Source organism: Perognathus longimembris, chromosome 24, assembly GCF_023159225.1.
Source record: "Perognathus longimembris pacificus isolate PPM17 chromosome 24, ASM2315922v1, whole genome shotgun sequence".
NCBI classification, from domain to species: domain Eukaryota; kingdom Metazoa; phylum Chordata; class Mammalia; order Rodentia; family Heteromyidae; genus Perognathus; species Perognathus longimembris.
This window is the reverse complement of record NC_063184.1, coordinates 23605532-23624581: the sequence shown is the minus strand read 5'-3', so window position 1 is coordinate 23624581 and position 19050 is coordinate 23605532. Positions and strand designations below refer to the sequence as shown.

The 19050-nt window shown below is 35.9% G+C and overlaps 1 protein-coding gene across 1 annotated transcript in view; it reads left to right on the top strand.

The window, feature by feature from the left end:
• The window catches only part of Ccser1 (coiled-coil serine rich protein 1), a 671676-nt gene that overhangs the window by 352916 nt on the left and 299710 nt on the right, over nt 1–19050 (top strand). The window contains exon 10 of the mRNA XM_048333671.1: nt 2193–2270. Within this exon, the coding sequence (XP_048189628.1) occupies nt 2193–2270 (78 nt within the window). The remainder of the gene's footprint in view (nt 1–2192; nt 2271–19050) is intronic.

Genomic DNA, 19050 nt, shown 5'->3' with positions numbered 1-19050 from the left:
ACACACACCCCAATATTTCTGACAAGGGCTTCCTGTTCCATCCACACAAAATGTCTCCCCTTCCCTCCTCTCCCCTCCACCACTGATTCCCTTCCTTACCCTTAATAGAAGCCTCAGTAAATATTTAAATATATAAGTGTGTTATAGTTCAAACAATAAGTTGTTTTTTTCCTTTCCCTTTTTCTTTGTTGCTTGCTTGCTTGCATTCTTGCTTTCTTTCTGTCCTGAGGCTAAACCTCAGGGCCTCGTTGTGTCCCTGAACTCTTTTGCTTCTGGCTAGTGCTCCACCGATTTTGAGGCACAGCTTCACTTCCAGTTTACTGGTGGTTAATTGGAGATAAGAGTCTCAAGGACTTTCCTGCTCAGCCTAGTTTTGAAAGTAGGGAGGATTATAGGTATGAGCCACCAGTGCCTGGCTGTTTATTTGTTTTGACTGTCAACTACTATCCTGAAAATTCGTTCCTGGGGAGAGTAAAGAAATTTTAAAATGTTACACCCAAATATTTTTTTCCCCCAATCACGTATGGCTTCTTTGACCCTCATCAAATAACTTTAGTCACACAAAAGTCCCTTAATTTACAAAGCCTCAGTCATTCACACATTAGGGGATCCAATGTTCAAGGAACTTAAATATAATGTATTATATCAACCCAAGTAAACCACGTACAAAAAAAATTCATATAAAGTTGTTCACATGTAGGTCCTACATTACCAGCTTCTCTGCAAAAAAAAAGAAAATAAAGAGAAAATCAGTTAACTAGTATTTTAAACTAACCTTTGCCTAGCTTAAAACCTCCCTCACAACCAAATCTGCCCCACTCAAGTCAGGAGGCCACTGGAATGCCCTCCCCCGCTGAGGGCAAGAAGCTCCCGGGCACAAGATTTCTCTAAAATGCCCCCAAATCAGCTTCTTTCCTCGTATGGTCTTGACTGGGAAAAACAATGTGTGTGTGTGTGTGTGTGTGTGTGTGTGTGTGTGTGTGTGTGTGTGTAACTTCAGGTACCCTGTGCGGCCCTAGGAAGGGGGGCCTCAGGCAACTGAGGTGGGTTCATTCCTAAATGGGAGCTGTGGATCCTCTCTCTCCCTCCCTCTCCCCTCCAGGCTTCTGGCCAAGAGCATTCTCCAGACAGGAGTCCCTGACCTCAAAGCTGGGGTGAGGCAGGTGAGGGTCAGAGGCAGTATCTCTGGGCCTCCACCTCCCAAATCTGCTGGCCTAGGCAGTTGAGTAACAAAGCTTCACTGTTCTGAGCTTGCTAGACCTTGGACTCCCAGTGGCTAAGTCTGGGGCTAACCAGACAGATTTGGCGGGAGGGTGGGGGGGCGGGGGTGAGGGGAAGAGCTAGTCAAAGGGAGGAATAACCAAGAGATCCACCTAGGACAAGAGCCAGCAGTACCCGGGAGGGAAGGACAGGCTGGAGGTACTCGGGGAAAGAGGGCTAGAACCCTGGTTGGGAACAAGGCAAGGGTAGTTAGGGTCCCCTCCTTAGCAGGCTCCCAAGCTCCCAAGCAAAAATAAAAATATTATTGCTCCTAACACTGGTTTTCTAGGATAGGGACAAGTGATATGTTGAGTAGCTGAGACTCCTGGAAGGGAATGATGGAGGTGGGGAGAGGTCCTAGCACCACAGGGCCAGGGAGCAGAGAGAATGAAGGGCTCACCACCATGTCTGCCTACATTCACTCTGTGGCTACCACTGGCAGTGCCGTAAAGGAGGCCAGGCCCAGTCCCCAGTGAAATCCCCACCCTAGAATGGGCACACTTCTCCAGCTGTAAACAGGGCTATTTCTTAAGTAAACATTTAACACACTCCAAATGCTTTTAATTCCCTTCCTAAATCATTTATTGAAAATGCATTTGGTTTTAAATAAACATGTTCTGAAATGATTGGCAACATATTGCTAGTTTACTAATGATAAGACAACAAGGCATTAAGCATTGAATGTCGGCTTTCAGTAAAGCACGTCTTTCATATTTGACTATGCGTCAGACTCAGTAGTTCTCGTCAGAAGAAAAGTTGTGTAAATTGGCACATTTATGACCTGGAAAATGAATATCTAAGTTTTGAGCTCAGTTGAGAAGCATCAACAACAGGAAGAAGTTCATGAATCCCACACTAATTTAATTTTAAACAGGTGGGGACTATGAGTGTAGGCATTCATGACTCACCCATGATGTGATTCTTTTTTTCAGGAAAAAGTCCAGCATTTACAGAAGGCATTTGCTTCAAGGGTGGATAAATCCACACAGACTGAACTTCTAGGCTGTGATGTAAGTAGCCATGTAACGCCATTTTTCTCTTCGTTATTGGTATTCAGACCTCAACAGTCCATTTACTTTAGCAGCTGTTGAGCCCCTGTATTGACTTAAATAGAGATTAGTGGCTCATTATTCATCTTTTGCTCTTAAACAATCCACAGAAATACCTTCTAGAACTGAAAAAGATAATCACAGGCACCAACTAGCCTACCAATGCCTTATTAATATTTTTTAAACCAATATTTGTAATGCATTCTTTTGAACTGGCACATTTTCAGATATGTGGAAGATACATAGGAGAATACCAAGACAATTTATTGTTTAGAAATAGTAATTTATTTGTTAACAATTCAATAAAGTGATTATTTTTGCAGTCACCAAGGGCCAAACCCATTATTTTTACTTGCAGGCACACAAGAGGAAACACAGCATTGCAGATGAATTTACAATATTTACAATAATATTTTAGCTCTTAGGCTTGAGTGCAGGCATTAGAAAGTAATTTAATTGGAAGTTAGTATTTTTCTTCCTGTGAAATACTCACTGAACTGTCAAAATATGGTAGTAAACATGTTTTAGTACAATTATTGCTTCTAGTAATACTAGTTTTTTAAAAACTGACATACTCTGCTTTTCTTTTATTTAAATTTTGATATCTACTGTTTAATCTAGGCAAAAGTTTCAAAAAAGATTCTTTTTATGATTTCTTACTTTTATGTTATATAAACATTGTATGTGTCTGTGCCAGTCCTGGGGTTTGAAATCAGGGCCGAGGCTCTGTACTTGGTTTTTTGCTCAAAGCTCATGCTCTGACATTTGAGACACAACTCCATTTCTGTCTTACCTGTTACTGAATTAGAGACAAGACTCTCAGAGACTTTCTCCTTTAGGCTGGCTCTGAAGCAAGAGCGTCAGATAGCAGCCTTCTGAGTAAGTAGCTAGGATGACAGGCATGAACAACCAGGGTCTGCTCAGCCATAACCATCTTTCCTTAAAGAGCTATGAAATTTACACGTCCTTAGGCTTATGACTTTAAACTTCCTCCTGGGTAGGAAAGGTACTATCTTCATTCCGAATCTAACTCAGTGATTATTCCTTCTATGTAAACATTTAATCGTTGTCATTGCTAGCACTTTATTGACCAGAGGAACAGAATACAGATAATGTCAAGTGTTTTGAAGCCACATAGTGTAATGATAAGGCATGCTTATCTGCAAATCCTTAATAGATTAAGTAATATAAAAGAGGATGTCATTTTTTCTGTTGCTTAGCAAACTGTATTGACATATTTAATGTAGAACTACTTGCCTTTCATTGAGAATTTTAAAAAGTTTTGGATTTTAGCAGAAATATTTTTAAATATTTCTGTGTCTTCTCTCTTTCCTTCCCTCCCTCCCTCCCTCCCTCCCTCCCTCCCTCCCTCCCTCCCTCCCTCCCTCCCTTCCTTCTTTCCTTCCTTCCTTCCTTCCTTCCTTCCTTCCTTCCTTCCTTCCTTCCTTCCTTCCTTCCTTCCTTCCTTCCTTCCTTCCTTCCTTCCTTCCTTCCTTCCTTCCTTCCTTCCTTCCTTCCTTCCTTCCTTCCTTCCTTCCTTCCTTCCTTCCTTCCTTGCTTCTTTCCTTCTCCCGCCTCTTTTTCTTTCCTTTGTTAATCCTGAAGCTTGAACTCAGGGCCTGAGCATTGCCCCTGAGCTCTTTTGCTCAAAGCTGGTACTCTACCACTTTGGGCCACAGCATGACTTCTACTTTTTGGTGGTTAATTGAAGATAAGAATCTCAAGAACTTTCCTGCCCAGGCTGGCTTCAAACTGTGATCCTTCAATCTCAGGCTCCCAGGAGATTAAAATTACAAGCAAGTGCCACCAGCACCTGACCTTTTTTGCTATTTTTGTTTTGTTTTGTTTTTGATGGTACAGAGATTCACTTTAGAGGGGCACTACATATACAAAGCTGGAAATTTACTACTTGAGCCACCCATTTTTGCACAGATTATTTTCCAGTTGGGGTGTCATTCTGTATTTGTGCAGGCCAGCCTGTAGTACCACCTTTCTCTTTGCACTTCCCTTCCGTGCTTGAAGTGACATACACACATGCCACTGTGCCTTGCCATTGTGTTTTCCCCTCGGTCATTGACTGAGATAGTTGAGATATCTCAAGAACTTTAATGTCCCATCTGCCCTCAACCACTATCTGTACCTACCAACGAGTGGAACCACTATGCCTGGCTTACCTAATTAAAAAAATTACTAAGATCTATGCAACACTTTAAAATTTTTCTATCCTATTTGTTTTTTTTCTAAATAATTATTTATTGTCAAAGTGATTTGTTTTAATGTATATTCCAGATAGATAAATATCCTAAATATCAATGTTCTATATATCTTGAATTTCAGTTATATATTAAACAATGTCAACATTTATTTTTGAAAGAAAATAATTTTTATAATGCTATCAAAGAATTTACCACAAGAGATTCAGTATTTATCTCTTTTCAAGTTGTTGGGCTGGGAATGTGGCTTAATGGTAGAGTGCTTGTCTGGCATGCATGAAGCCCTGGGTTCGATTCCTTAGTACCACATAAACAGAAAAGGCCACAAGTGGTGCTGTGGCTCAAGTGGTTGAGTGCTAGCCTTACGCAAGAAGAGGCTTAGTGCCCAGGTTCTGAGTTCAAGCCCCAGGACTGGCAAAAAAAGAAAAAAAAATCAACTTGCTTTTCCCTTGTTTAATTTTTTCAAAACATATCTATGTATTATTGGTTTGAATATATGCCCAATATATATTCTACAAGTAAGAACCTCTGAATTTCTAAATATGCAAGTCAGACATATTTTCAATAAGATTGAATCTCGACCAGATTGTATTTCACTCTTATAGCTTCATACCACCCAGGGGTAATAGGTGAATTAGAATTCCTGTATTTCAGAGTCCTCCATTTTAAGTAAATTAACTGAATTCATGAAGTTAAAGCTATTTGTTTACAATCACATGACCTTTATGAGAGTCTGGGCTTTCATTTACAGTAATCTTTTCTTAATACAAAGATGGGGGCAAACACTTATACATTTAGACTCAAATATTCCATTTCACTCCTTTTAAGGAAATGTTACTTGGGAGCCTGAATTTTAACTTGTTGAATGACTAAACATAAATTAAAATGCCTGGATCTCATATAGTGCTGTCAGATTTACGTCAGGCTATCAGTAGCTGCTTGTAAGAATTGGTTACTGAGGAATGAATGGTACCTCTGGGGAAATAACCACATAGTGAACAGTTTGGTTTACAAACAAAGTTGTCTTTAGCCTCCTTGATAGTTGCCTTTACATACTTCACAGTGTTCTTAATTTCTTACACCAAAAGTATTTCATTTTGTCAACACAGAAATTAAAAAAAATATCTTTTAGGGGCTGGGGATATGGCCTAGTGGCAAGAGTGCTTGCCTCGTATACATAAAGCCCTGGGTTCGATTCCCTAGCACCACATATATAGAAAACGGCCAGAAGTGGCACTGTAGCTCAAGTGGCAGAGTGCTAGCCTTGAGCAAAGAGAAGCCAGAGACAGTGCTTAGCCCCTGAGTCCAAGGCCCAGGACTGCCCCCCGCCCCCAAAAAAATACCTTTTAGATGAAGCCATCAACATAATCTTCCTCATAGAAATCTTTATTTCTAGCTTGTGCACACATGTGGCACTCAATAATAGAGTCTCCAGGACTGAATTAAGGTGAAGGAGTGAAGCCTTCTTAGTAAAGGGTCCTTGAACAATCCTATTAAGGAAGTGTTTGTTATGATTTGGGTCCTTAAGACTGAAAAGTAATCTGTCACGAAGATTCCATAGTTCCTAAGTATATTCTAAGATATAACCATCATAAGTAACTAATAACTTAATTACTGACTACATGTCTGGAAACTTATTAGGGAAAATAGCCATAACTGTAGTTACAAATGTTTGGCTATTCTCCATGTGAAAAATGCAGGAGAAAAATACATTAAACAAACAAATTAGAAATAAGTAAAGCATTTTAAGGGTGTTGAGCTATATATCTATTTGGAAGAATGTGATTCATCTGTAGTGTAATTTTCCCCAGAACCTAGAAACATTGTCTATTATTTTCACTTGATATTATACATAAGTTAATACTTATGAATTAGAAGAGTTTATCCTTGACTAGAAAATATGTTTTTAGGTCCTAGGTTGCAGTTTTAGCTTATATAAACAGTGTTCACACATACAGAATGGATGTTTGTGATTTGCAGATAATATTTTTTGGAAGGAAAAAATATCTTGCAGAAATTGTGTAGTTCATGAATAGTTCTTATATCTGCTTGTGTTTTCACAAAGCTGTCAATATTTGCCATAAATTGTTCTTTACAAATAAATCAATATCAGGTTTCAGATACATGAATGTCAGAATATTTGAGATTATAAATCACCATCAATATAAATTTTGTGAAGACATTGCTACATATTTTGAACTCATTAGAAATTAGAATCCTCAGAAAATACTGGCATGAAATATATGAAACTGTAAATAAGTTTTGAAGATTTGTGAAATATGCTACTTCTACCCTGAATAGATTTATTAGGAGAACTTAAAAAAATTCAGAGATTATCGGTACAGGCCTATAATCATAATAGTTCTTGCAATGAGCATCAAAGAATCATTTTTTAGGTATCACCTGTGTTAGTAAGACAGAAGATGAATGGATATAGACAAGTAGCAATGTTGCCCATTGCAAAATTACATTAAGAGGAGAAAAATGTCTGTTCACACCAGTTATATAAATAAATGCTTCTTCATAGCACATATGGAAGAGCTTGAATTACTGCATTATAATTTGATTAAAATATTTGAAAGCAAAGAGCCAAAGTATTACAGTGAAGTTCTTGTATACTGACAGTGAGAAAATTAAAGTATTTTCATTCAGTTAATTCCCAAAGACAATCTTTATACTTATTTATTATGTTGTATAGAAGAGTTTTTTAAAAAATAAATGTGAAAGATTTTTAAATATGAATTTTCCTTCCAGTCATTGTGTGAACTTACTCAGGCCATACATATAAGCTCTAAATTTCTCTTAGAGGCAAATATATTTAAAGTTTTAAAAGCATCCTACTTTCATTAGCATGTACTTTATATTTATATTTAATAACATAGTCTTGAATTTGTAAGGGCTTGGCTCACATTTTCTTTAGGAGTTTTGAAGTTGTATACTTCATTAAGTTTAATTTGTTAATTACTATTAGTATTAATCTCATTGGTGGTTTTCCTATGATTATATAAAATTGCTCTAAATTTTTTGTCTATTTTTCTCTTTGTTTTGTTTTTGTTTTCTGTGTACCTGTCCTGGGGTCTGAGGTCACTGCCTGAACTCTGATCTTTGGGTTCTTTGTTTGTTTGTTTTGCCAAAAGTGGGAACTTTATTATGTGAAGCACCATTCCATGTTTGGCTTGCTGATGGTTAATTAAGTGATAATTCTGACAAACTTTTTGACAGGACTAGGACTGTCCTCAAATCATAGTCCTTAGACTGCAGCCACCTGAGTGACTAGGATAACAGATGGGAGCCATCAGTGTTAGGCTAAATTGCTCTAATACATGTAACATTTTGTCTCAGTTTGTAATAAATAATGGGTGAATCAGTTTGGCAATGGTTACTGTCCCACTGTATGCTTTTAAAAATGTTTCAACATACTTTCCAAGTGATGAGATTTGCTGTATAAATGCAATTTTCTACCTCCTTGCTAGGAACTTCATAGACACATGTGCATTGTGAACATACCGATTGACCAACTTCTCAGTGTAATTTCTGTGTATTTTGAGATCTCTGCCACTTCATTAAATTTTGGCATAGTTAGTGTGCAGAGAGTTCTTCAAAATATGATATTAGCTCATCATGTCTGATTTAGGCAAGAATAAGAATGATTAGTCTTTACTGTAATTGTTTTATTAGCTATTAGAACAAGAGCGATTTGGTGTTATGTTAATATGTCAGCCTATGGCATAAGCCCAATTTTAAGAACTGAGTAACTATCAATTAGACATTCTCATCTAGCTGCTAAGAACCTGCAGTGCATTAAATCAATCTGTCTAGAATTCATTGATTCCTGTCAACTTTCTTAAAGTCAGCACTTCTGATTGTGTCTGAATGTATCTTGGCCTTTATTTGAAAACCTCACTTTCTTCCATATGTTTCATGCATTGATATCACAGACAATTCTATTGAGTTTTTAAAATAAAAAACCTGCAGTTTGTAAACAGAGTGAGATATTCTGAATTTTCTTTTGGGTCACCTTTTTTAATATTACATTAAAGATAACTTTTAGATAAGCACATTGATTAGAAACCTTAAAATGACAGAACACAAACGCTTCTGTACGTGATGTCCTAAGGGTATGGCTTGAACATTTATCCGTGCATGAAATCAATCAATATTGCTAGCTTTCTTCTAGTATGTCACCCCTGTGCTAGGGAGTTGATATATGTCTATAACTGAATATGGAGCAAGCTTTGCAGCTGGTCAAGACTTCCTGACAACAATGATAAGCATAAATAGAGAGCAAATTATAAAATACATATAAATATGACAAATGCAGTACAAAATAAAAACAGCAGAGGGGATGCTTACTTCAGAGTATATGGGAAGGGGTCAAGGTTATGATCAAAAACTTTAAACAGAGTGATCTGTGGGGATCTGAAGTTAAGATGTAAGACATGAAGGAAATGAGGTAAATATCAGGTTCAATTTCCTTCCCTCCCTCCCTTCCTCTCTCCCTCCCTCCCTCCCTCCCTTCTTTCGTTCGTTCGTTCGTTCCTTTCTTCCTTTCTTTCTTCCTTCCTTTGTTCCCTCCTTCCTTTTTTCACTCCTTCCTTTCCTCCCTCCCTCCCTCCCTTTCTCCCTCCCTCCCTCCCTTTCTCCCTCCCTCTCTCACTCCCTCCTTCCCTTCCTTCCTTCCTTCCTTCTTTCCTTCCTTCCTTCCTTCCTTCCTTCCTTCCTTCCTTCCTTCCTTCCTTCCTTCCTTCCTTCCTTCCTTCCTTCCTTCCTTCCTTCCTTCCTTCCTTCCTTCCTTCCTTCCTTTCTTCTCCCTCTCTCCCTCCCTTCTCTCCTCCCTGGCTTCCTTCCTTATTCTTTTAATTATGCCAGTACTAGGGCTTGAACTCAGTACCTGAGCATTGGTTCTTTAGGTTTGTGGGGTTGTTTTTTTTTTTGGCCTAAGGCTAAAACTCCACCACTTGAACCCCTGCACCACTTTTGGCTTTTTTGTTGTTAATAGAAAATAAAGAGTTTCAAAGGCTTTCCTTCCCATGCCAGCTTTGAACCAACATCCTCAGGTTTTAGCCTCCTGAGTAGCTGGAATTACAGGTGTGAATGATTAGCACTGGGCTCATTTTTCAGATTATATCTTTACAGTCTGTTTCCTACAATTGGACCTGGGCCTCCTGTGTTGTGTTCACATGGCTCGTTGCCTAACGAGCAGAAAGCTGAGCAAAATGAATTACAACATATAGATTACACTTACCTTTAATTATTTATTTTCTTGTTTGCATTCAGCTCTCTTTCTTCTATGGTTACAGTTTAGCAGAGAAGATAAGTTGATTTATACATATACTTTGGTATAGATGGGGGATTGATTTTAGGACCCCATGGATATCAAAACTCTAAGATGCGTGTCTGTTATCATGTTTTCTGTTTGCATCTAACTTCCTGTATGCTTTATCCCTGATAATATGTAACAAAATGCAAATACTCTGTAAATAGTTGTAAATTTATACCACATTATTATGCATTCTTGTACTTTATTTAGAAAAGAAAACACACAGGTATTTGTAGAGATTGCTGAGTTATGTTACTACTCTGTTACTTTTTATAAGCTAACCATTACATCAAAATTACTACTTTGTTCCTGCTAGAACAAAGTACAAAATGCAAATCAGCATGAACAACCAGCGATTTTAAGATGTTGAGTCAATTTAGGGCTTAAATAATACCTTTAAATATTGAATTGACTAATTTATTCTAAAATCCTGACTATTTACCTAGAAGCCAATCTTCCCTAGGCAGCTCCCCTATTCTGTAATTCAGTAATGACCACCTAGAATTAGTATCAAAGAACTGATAACTTTTCTTAAAGTAATTTGTGGTTAAAATCCTTTTGGGAACATTAGCAAAGCCAGATGTTAACTAGGAAAGCGCTTCTAATTATTAAAATAGTCATTAAGATGAGACAATAAAAGACCACATGGCAAGGACCATGGAGACTTTCAGGTTACAGTGTAGCACATTTCAGTGAGATAGGAGAAATACATTTTGAAATCTGTGGCACAGAAGGTAACTATAATCAAGAGTAATGCGATTTTTTTTTCATAGTCATGGAGTTTTAATTTAAGGCCCTGGGCACTGTCCCTGGGCTTTTTTGTTCAAGGGTTCACACTCTACCACTTTGAGCCACAGCACCACTTCCAGTTTCCTGGTGTTTAATTAGAGATACAAGGTTCACAGACTTTCTTGCCTGGGCTGGCTTTGAACCATGGTCCTCAGATCTCAGCATTCTGAGTAGCTTGAATTGGTTACAGGAGTGAGCCACGAGCATCCAAATGAGTAATATAAATTTTATGAGACTGGCACACTACCTTCTGTGCTAATGAGACATCTAGTTGTGTAAATGGTTTTTTTTGTATTTTTAGTTGTGTAAATTTTAAATTAGCAATGAAACAATTTAAAGTGTGTCCCTCCACAAAAAAGAATAAATCATGATGTGATGGATAGGCTAATATTTAATTAGCTAAGTTTAAGCATTGCACATGGTATTTTTCTGTTGGAATATTACATTCTACCCCATACGTGCATACAATTATAAATTCAATAAAAATTCATAGTAGCAATAGAATTTTTAAATCTTCAAATGATTGTACAAGGGTGTTACATTTAGCATACCCATTTATGTGTACAATGCATCTTAATCAGTCACTCCTTCCATGTTTCACATTGTAGGAGAATTATATTTTCAACAGGCCAAAATTGTAAGAGTATAAATACATTCTAATTTTGGGTGCCAGCTTGTTACTCAAGACTAGTGCTCACCTACTTGAGCCTCATGTCTACTTTCGGCTCTAATTCTATATGTTCTTAATCAGCAATGGTAACAATTTGGTCATAGAAAATATGACTGTGTTTCATCCCTCACACACCAGATTATGGTGTGTCTCTATTTTGTCATGACTGGGCCTTTGTTTCACTCAGCTAGCCGATTAAATTGGTAAATTGACTCATTTTCCCCTTCAGTTTTCTTATTTAATCTGCTATTCTCTTTGATAACTCTAATTTGATTGAGATACAGAAAAGGCAGTAATTAATCTTATTAGTGTTTTTGGTCCATCAAAAAGTTTTGAAGCCACTTGTTCATGCTATGGGCTTGAATATTACTAGCTTACCCTCTGCTAGTGGAAACATCGAGAGTTTTAGAGGCATCCTACTAGGTAGCTTGATACTTTTTCACGATTTTAAATAAGTGTAGCCACAGAGAGCAAAAGTATAAGCATCTTTATACCAAACCAGCAAATGACATTGATTTTGAGAATATTATATTCAAAAGTTTTCTAAACGTGAGCTGTGTGTATCCCTAACTTCATGCTTTATAAAATAAGACTACCAGGAAATTATACTCTTTAGTCATGCCATATTGTCAGTATGCTAATTCGAATTTCAAATTTGCAAAGCTGAATTAATAGAGAGGAAATTTATAACAAAAGTATGTCATTTGCAATTCATAGTACTTAAGGAGGCAACGTTCTATATATGTTAAAATTGCTTCAGATTTAGCATTATTTTCTGAGTTTTGTTTATAAATGAATTTATTAGCCTGGGTTGAATACATCAAATGTAAGGTCTAGTCTACTAAAGTTATTTCTTGAAAAAAGATGCAGCTTTTTCTTCAATTAGAAAATATAACGGGAACATGGATGGAATTGTTCCTTTTTTGAATCTAGGAAAGTTATGTCAAACTAGAGCAATCATTTTTTCTACTTTTTGTATTATAAGAAATGCATTAGGTTCAAATAATGCTACTTAGAAATCTGTTTTTAATTAATGAGATCATTATAAACACTTATTGAGTCTGAAAGGATTAACTGTTCTTTGTGGGCATATTAGTAACATTACTCACCACTGTGCCTTGTGAAACATTGAAACTAAAAAGGATTTATGTAAATTATGAAAATATGCAAAAATTAGTTGGTGTGAATGTGTGTATTATTTTCTATACTTTTGTTGGACATGTTTCCTTCCCCTTATTGTTTGCCCATCTATCTTAAATGTAGGAGCACTGAGTTTTTTTTTTTTTATAAATCATGAAGCTATGTGTTTAGCATTTCAGAGATAATGAATATTGTTTCCAGAAATATTGGAAAATGTGCTTTTACTTCAGAGTAGAAATGCCTGGATATCACAGACACTGTCTCTTTAAAAATGGCTACTCAATGTCATGAGATATTCCTTTTTTTCTTTTTTCTTTGCCTGCCTTAGGGCTTGAACTCATAGACTGGGCACTGTTCCTGAGCTTCTTTTGCTCAAGACTAGCAGTCTACCACTTGAACCACAGCACCACTTCTGGCTTTTTCTGTCTATATGGTGCTGAGGAATTGTACCCAGAGTTTTGTGTGTGCTAGGCAAGTACTCTACCACTAAGCCATGATCCCAGCCCTCATGTGTTTTTCTTGATTCAAGAGACAGAGTGACATCTTCTAGAACTAAGCCCTGTATTATGCATTCTAGCAATGGCATGTATTTGAGAAAGCTTGAACAGGAATTTCTGTTAGATGAAGTGAAAATGTTTTAACATGGATAAAGATCATTCTACACAGAGAGAAAAAGAGAGACAGAGAAAGACAGACAGACAAAAAGCAGTAGTCAAAAAATCCCAAAATGTATTATCTATTCTTAATGTAGTTTATATACTCGTTTGGGCAAAACTACACCTATAAAAATACACACAAAAATTACTAAGGTGATCATCAAAATTGAAGTACATTATTTTTAAAGTTATAGTGGATAGAGTGAATTTGAAGTCATATTTGTAAACAGTATTGATTTTCTCCTGCAGAATTATCTCAGTACATAATGAACAAACTTGGAAATTTTGGAGGAAATAAAAATATTTTACACTTTAAAAACAATTATTGGGGCTGGGGATATGGCTTAGTGGCAAGAGTGCTTGCCTCGTATACATGAAGCCTTGTGTTCAATTCCCTAGCACCACATATGCAGAAAACGGCCAGAAGTGGTGCTGTGGCTCAAGTGGTAGAGTGCTAGCCTTGAGCAAAATGAAGCCAGGGACAGTGCTCAGGCTCTGAGTCCAAGGCCCAGGACTGACAAAATAAAATAAAATGAAATAAACAGAAGAATGGAAAACCCCCACAATTATTACAAATAGATGTTAAACTTCAGAGAGCTTTCTCCTAAAGTGACAATATATTGAATGCATTACACTTTATAACTCAAGACTATTTATTTATTTTATGTCTGATTTTCTTAATGGTTACCATCCCCAAAGTGGCCGATTGTGTTATTGAAGTTATCATCATCATGTGAAATGGTCAGGTTGAGCCATTTGTGCTCATTAACTCAGCTTTTCTTGCAGTGTATGTTCTGTGCTCTTAAGCTAACATGACACATAAGTACTGAGTTTTTACATCTTTCTTTTACACAATTGATAGTATAATATTACTGACTTTAATAGAGATAGAAATGTTACTGTTATATATCTAGCGACATCCATGTTTCTAAACATGTTTTCAACCTAGTTTAGTATTTTTACCAACTTTTTTCTAAAATATTTTTAAGAAGAAAATAATAACATATTCACATCAACTAATTTTCACATATTTTCATCTGTCTCTTACTCTCTTAGATGAGGATGATCAATTAGAAATCAAAGAAATAAACAAGGTAATTGTGCACATTAATAGGGACCATGACAGCTGTAAGCAGAATAGAAGATTAGCAGAAACAAGGGGAAGAGAAGTTGTTTGAGGATAGAGTTCAAGAGCACCAGATATTACCTGGCAGTCTTGTGTGAGAGAAGGCAGGTCAGCTGTTAGCAGAACCAACTGCCTCTCCCAGCATCTAGACAGGGGAAAGCATCTGACCAACAACAGGTGCCTTCCAGGCTGCTTAGTCCTTCACAGTGGAATCTCGTTAATGTGAGTCTTATCTTCTCACATATAAACTCTACAAGGTCCAATGTGGTAACATTGCACAAAACATCTGCAAAAATGAAATATGAACACAAACACACAGTTGCCATTTTTGTTACTTCTAATTACATATACCCACAGCCCAACACACAGTGCCTTAGTAAATGTTATCAGATAAATTTCACACTCTCTTAACCAACATGAGTAACTGTTAAAAGTGTACCCTTTCCTTGTTTAATGTTAAATTTAGCTTTTAGTGTTCTCAAACAAAACTGCTCCTATCTTAACGAGCTCTATTACAAATTGTAATTTTGCCTTGGTTCATAGGTTTTACTTTGCTGGCTAATGAAAAAAATGTTACATTTGTCTCATCTTTTCCTTATACTTCTTTCTGTTAGGACCAAGTTCCAGTCCCATAACCTTGTCTCCACCACTCAAACCAGGAGTGTAAAATTCCCTCTGCCCTTAGCAGTCCTAACTTCCTGTATATCCAAGTCTATATGTTGTTGCCAGTTTTATATTTTGGCATCAATTGTTCTGTATATGGGCACAAAATCTACCATATTGTATGTATTGTGGCTCATATGTTCATTTATTAATTTATATATTTCCAACAGAAATTCCACATTTCTGAGGAGCAGATCACATTTTCTATACTTCTTAGGTGTTTATTTCTGTTTATGTACATTTACAAAGCATAGTTCCTTGGCTTTAAAAAGCATAGAAAGTTCTGAAATATTTTTAAGTAACTATCACTTAGAGTTACAACTAAGTTTATAGATTTAAAGATTGTAACAACCATTGCTATAGATTTTGCTATGTTTAGGGCGTTGATGATGACCATGGCTCATAATAGAGCTTCAGAAGAAGCATATGTCTTTATTTATTATTTAAATTTCTTATAGTTTTCCACTGAAGAAAAAAACCTAAAGTGTTGTATTAAAGCAATATTATTGGGCTGGGCATGTGGCTTAGTGGTAAAGTGCTTGCCTAGCATGCATGAAGCCTTGGGCTCTATTACTCAATACCACATAAACAGGAAAAGCTGGAGTGGCACTGTGGCTCAAGTGGTAGAACACTAGCCTTGAGCAAAGAGAGGCTCAGGGACAGAGCCCAGGCCTTGAGTTCAAGCCCCAGGACCAGCCAAAAAATAAAAAACAAAGCATTATTATTGTGCCTTTATATGAAAACAAAGATATGATAAAGGTTTCTAATTAATTTCCTTTTATTATTTTCAGGAATTTAGAATATTTAACTAGATGCAGGGAATCTGTAAGCATTACCATAATGAATATACTTCACAAGTATTAATAGCAAGTTTGACTTAGAGAAATCATAAATAGAACAGTTCTATTTCTGTCTGAGTGTTTTAATTGTGTAAACATTTAAAATCTTCATTTGACTTTTCATTTCATTTTATTAATTTGTCATTCATTTTTTTCTTCTTTTCAAGGCCCTGTGGAATTCTACATGCACTGAAGGTTTATTTAAACCAGTATATATTTCAAGCTAGGTCAAATCATTATTTGATCCTAAGAAATGCACCTCTGAGCTGTGACATGTAAAATACTGAGTAAAGTAAATTCTATCATTCCACACGTGAACAATTTCTCAGAATATGTAATAAAAAATGTTCTCATTCCAAATGCCCATACATTTTGAATCCGTAAACAATTATGCATTATTGATGAACATTCAATTAACATATATCTGTTTTATTCTTATTATATTTAAACATATACTTTTCTTTAAAATTTATCTTTATATGCAAATATTCTAAAATGTAATATTCCACGTGGCAGCAAGTGTTATTTGTTCAAAATTTTCATCCATTTCATTTGTATTTCTAGTAAGAGTCTTCATTTTTTTCATGTCATTTTTATGTAAGTTTGCGAACAATAATTTCTTCCATCTTAGTTGGACAATTTGTAGAAACTGAAGTGGTTATCCATAATTTCTTTTCTCTTACACTAAAGCCCAGAAATGAATAGAGTATGCTTCCAAATGAAATAAATATTGAAATATTTTTCTAACTGCAGAATGTAAAGAAAAATATCCCAATATTCCTAACTAGTTGAAAAATGTTTATCGACGATGAACCTCATATTAAAGAAAGTTTATTGAATGTGTCACGGAAGGGGGCTATTCTAGACTTGACAGCTCCTTATTTCCTGTGCGTCTTCTGTTTATTACCTTTCTATCATAGCTCAGTTTAATCATCAAACAGTCAGGTGGCTACCAGTTACGTCCAAAGGCTGGAGTTTATTGCAAGGAGAAATGATAGAGACAGAAAACACAAAAGAATAATTTAGTGTTGTGGGCAGGTACAGGGCAAGAGAGAAGCCACAGAGCTAAGAAGAGGAACACAAGCCTTGTGGGGTTTTGCTATTGTTTTTGTCCTAATACTGGGTCTTGAACTCAGAGCCTCACTCTCTTGCTTAGACTTTTCATTCAACAATGGTGCTCTACCACTTGAGTCATACCTCCAATCTGAATGCCGTGCTAAAATGCAAGTTATGCTGTTTCTTTATTTTAAAGTAGCCAGTAAAATAATCATAAATTATGATAGTAACCTTCAGAAACAATACAATTCAATAAGTTATTTTAATTTTATGTAACTTATTATATGAATAATCAGATGCTATGTGTAATCCATGTTATTAGACAAATAGTATATTTATTTACAGAAATGCACTGTAAATACTATTGTTGATTTTACCTTTTTAAGACCCAATACAGACAACCAGTTTTGGTTTGCCTTACCTCATTTTTAATCTCTTTCCTTTTATTGTCATGTTTTGTATTTAAAATCTTTGCATGTAGATAACACAAGACTCCATCCTCTTAAATAAAACATTTCTTTCATCAATTTGAGTGGTCAATAGTATTTGAAGAAGTAAAAATTCGACTAATGACATTTTAAAGAGGCTACAAGATACAAATGTTTTTAGCAAATGAAATGAATAAACAAAGTCAAAGAGTTTTTCCTCGAAAGTAATGTTATGATAAACTATCAATGCAGACAAAGCAAATACTGGACTCCCAAGGCTCTTTCTCTCTCTCTTTCCCCCCTTTCTCTCCTCTCTCTCTCTCTCTCTCTCTCTCTCTCTCTCTCTCTCTCTCTGTTTATGCTCTCCCTCCCTCTCTCCCTTCTCTGCTTTCTCACAGTTTCCTTCCTTCTCCCATTCCTGTCTCTTTTTCTCTGTGTCTCTCTTGCTCCTTTCAGATCCAACATTGAACATGTATTAATGAGTATGCTGCAGGGTAATATTTTAATTTCCAATTGAACTGTCTTCAGACTTCATCACAATATTTAATATACATTATATGTTCTTTTGTTATTATTATATATTTGTTTCATTATTATAATTGTGTTTTTCAAGTACTTATTTGATTCTATAAATGTGTGGATATAAATAATGAACATGTTAATGGAAATGTTATTATTGTTTCCAGAAAATTATGTAGTAAGTATTATCATCATTATGCACCATTCATGATATAACTAGGCAAAGGCTGATAATTCCCACATAGAGCAAGGGGATTGCAGGTTTGCACCAATATTATTTACTGAAGAAAGAAAGCATTCTCTTTCATTAGTATGTTTGCCTGTTCATGGAAAATGCCATCATGGGTGATAAAGTTTGATGATCAAGAGGTCTAGTTGCATTCAAGTTCATGTGACTTTTCTAACAAGAGACAAAGAAATTGAGTCCATAAAATATTAAAGTTTTACTTTGCTTTCCTGATTACAAAATGCTGAGGAGTCCTATGCTTGCAAAACTCAAATGAGAATAATTGATGTAAATCTTCTTTCAAAGAGAACCATTGTTCTTGGCACTAGTGAACATTAGGAACTGATGGGATGTTTCATGTCTCCTAAATAACATCTGTTGGAGATCTAAAATGGCATAATGGTGAAAAGTAAGAGAGATTGTGAAAGGGAGAGGTTCTGATAAAGGAACTCATAAACATCTTTCTTACTTTGTAGTCTGCTGCTTTTTCTAATCTTAAAATGTTTCTTTTAAATAAGAATTTCAGATAAGATGGAGATAGGCCTCAGTTAATGAGAACAGTTCCATAAAACCTTTTATTCTTCCTTGGATTTCCACTCTTTAGTCTTTAGAGTAACAGCCATTCCCAGGATCGCTTTTGATGGAATTATCTCACACAACAAAGAGGTTTCATTTATATAGTATCATTTTTTTACACTGTCAGTGCGGCATTTCCCAGGAACCCAAGATCTCTTATCCATCGATTTGAAGTTCATTTTTTCAAATCAGTTCTTAACCATGAAACAGTATTAAAATTCTCATAGATAAGAATATTATTGGTTTGTTTGCATGAAGAGCTAGTTTTTGGATTCACAAAGGGATTAGAAAATAACGTTCATTGCTTTTCCCTAAAGAAAACCAAGTGCTTTAATTCTTTCCTCTCTGCCTACTTCAGATTTACTGTTCACTCTGAGAATTCACATCGCATAATAACAGAGTGCTAAAGCTAGCATCAACAATTTGTCACTTCTCTGTAATTGTACTATAGAGAAATAATGTGTATAGTAACAGTTTACTTCAATTAATTTTTTATTTTCTCCAGTTTTTGAATACCTTA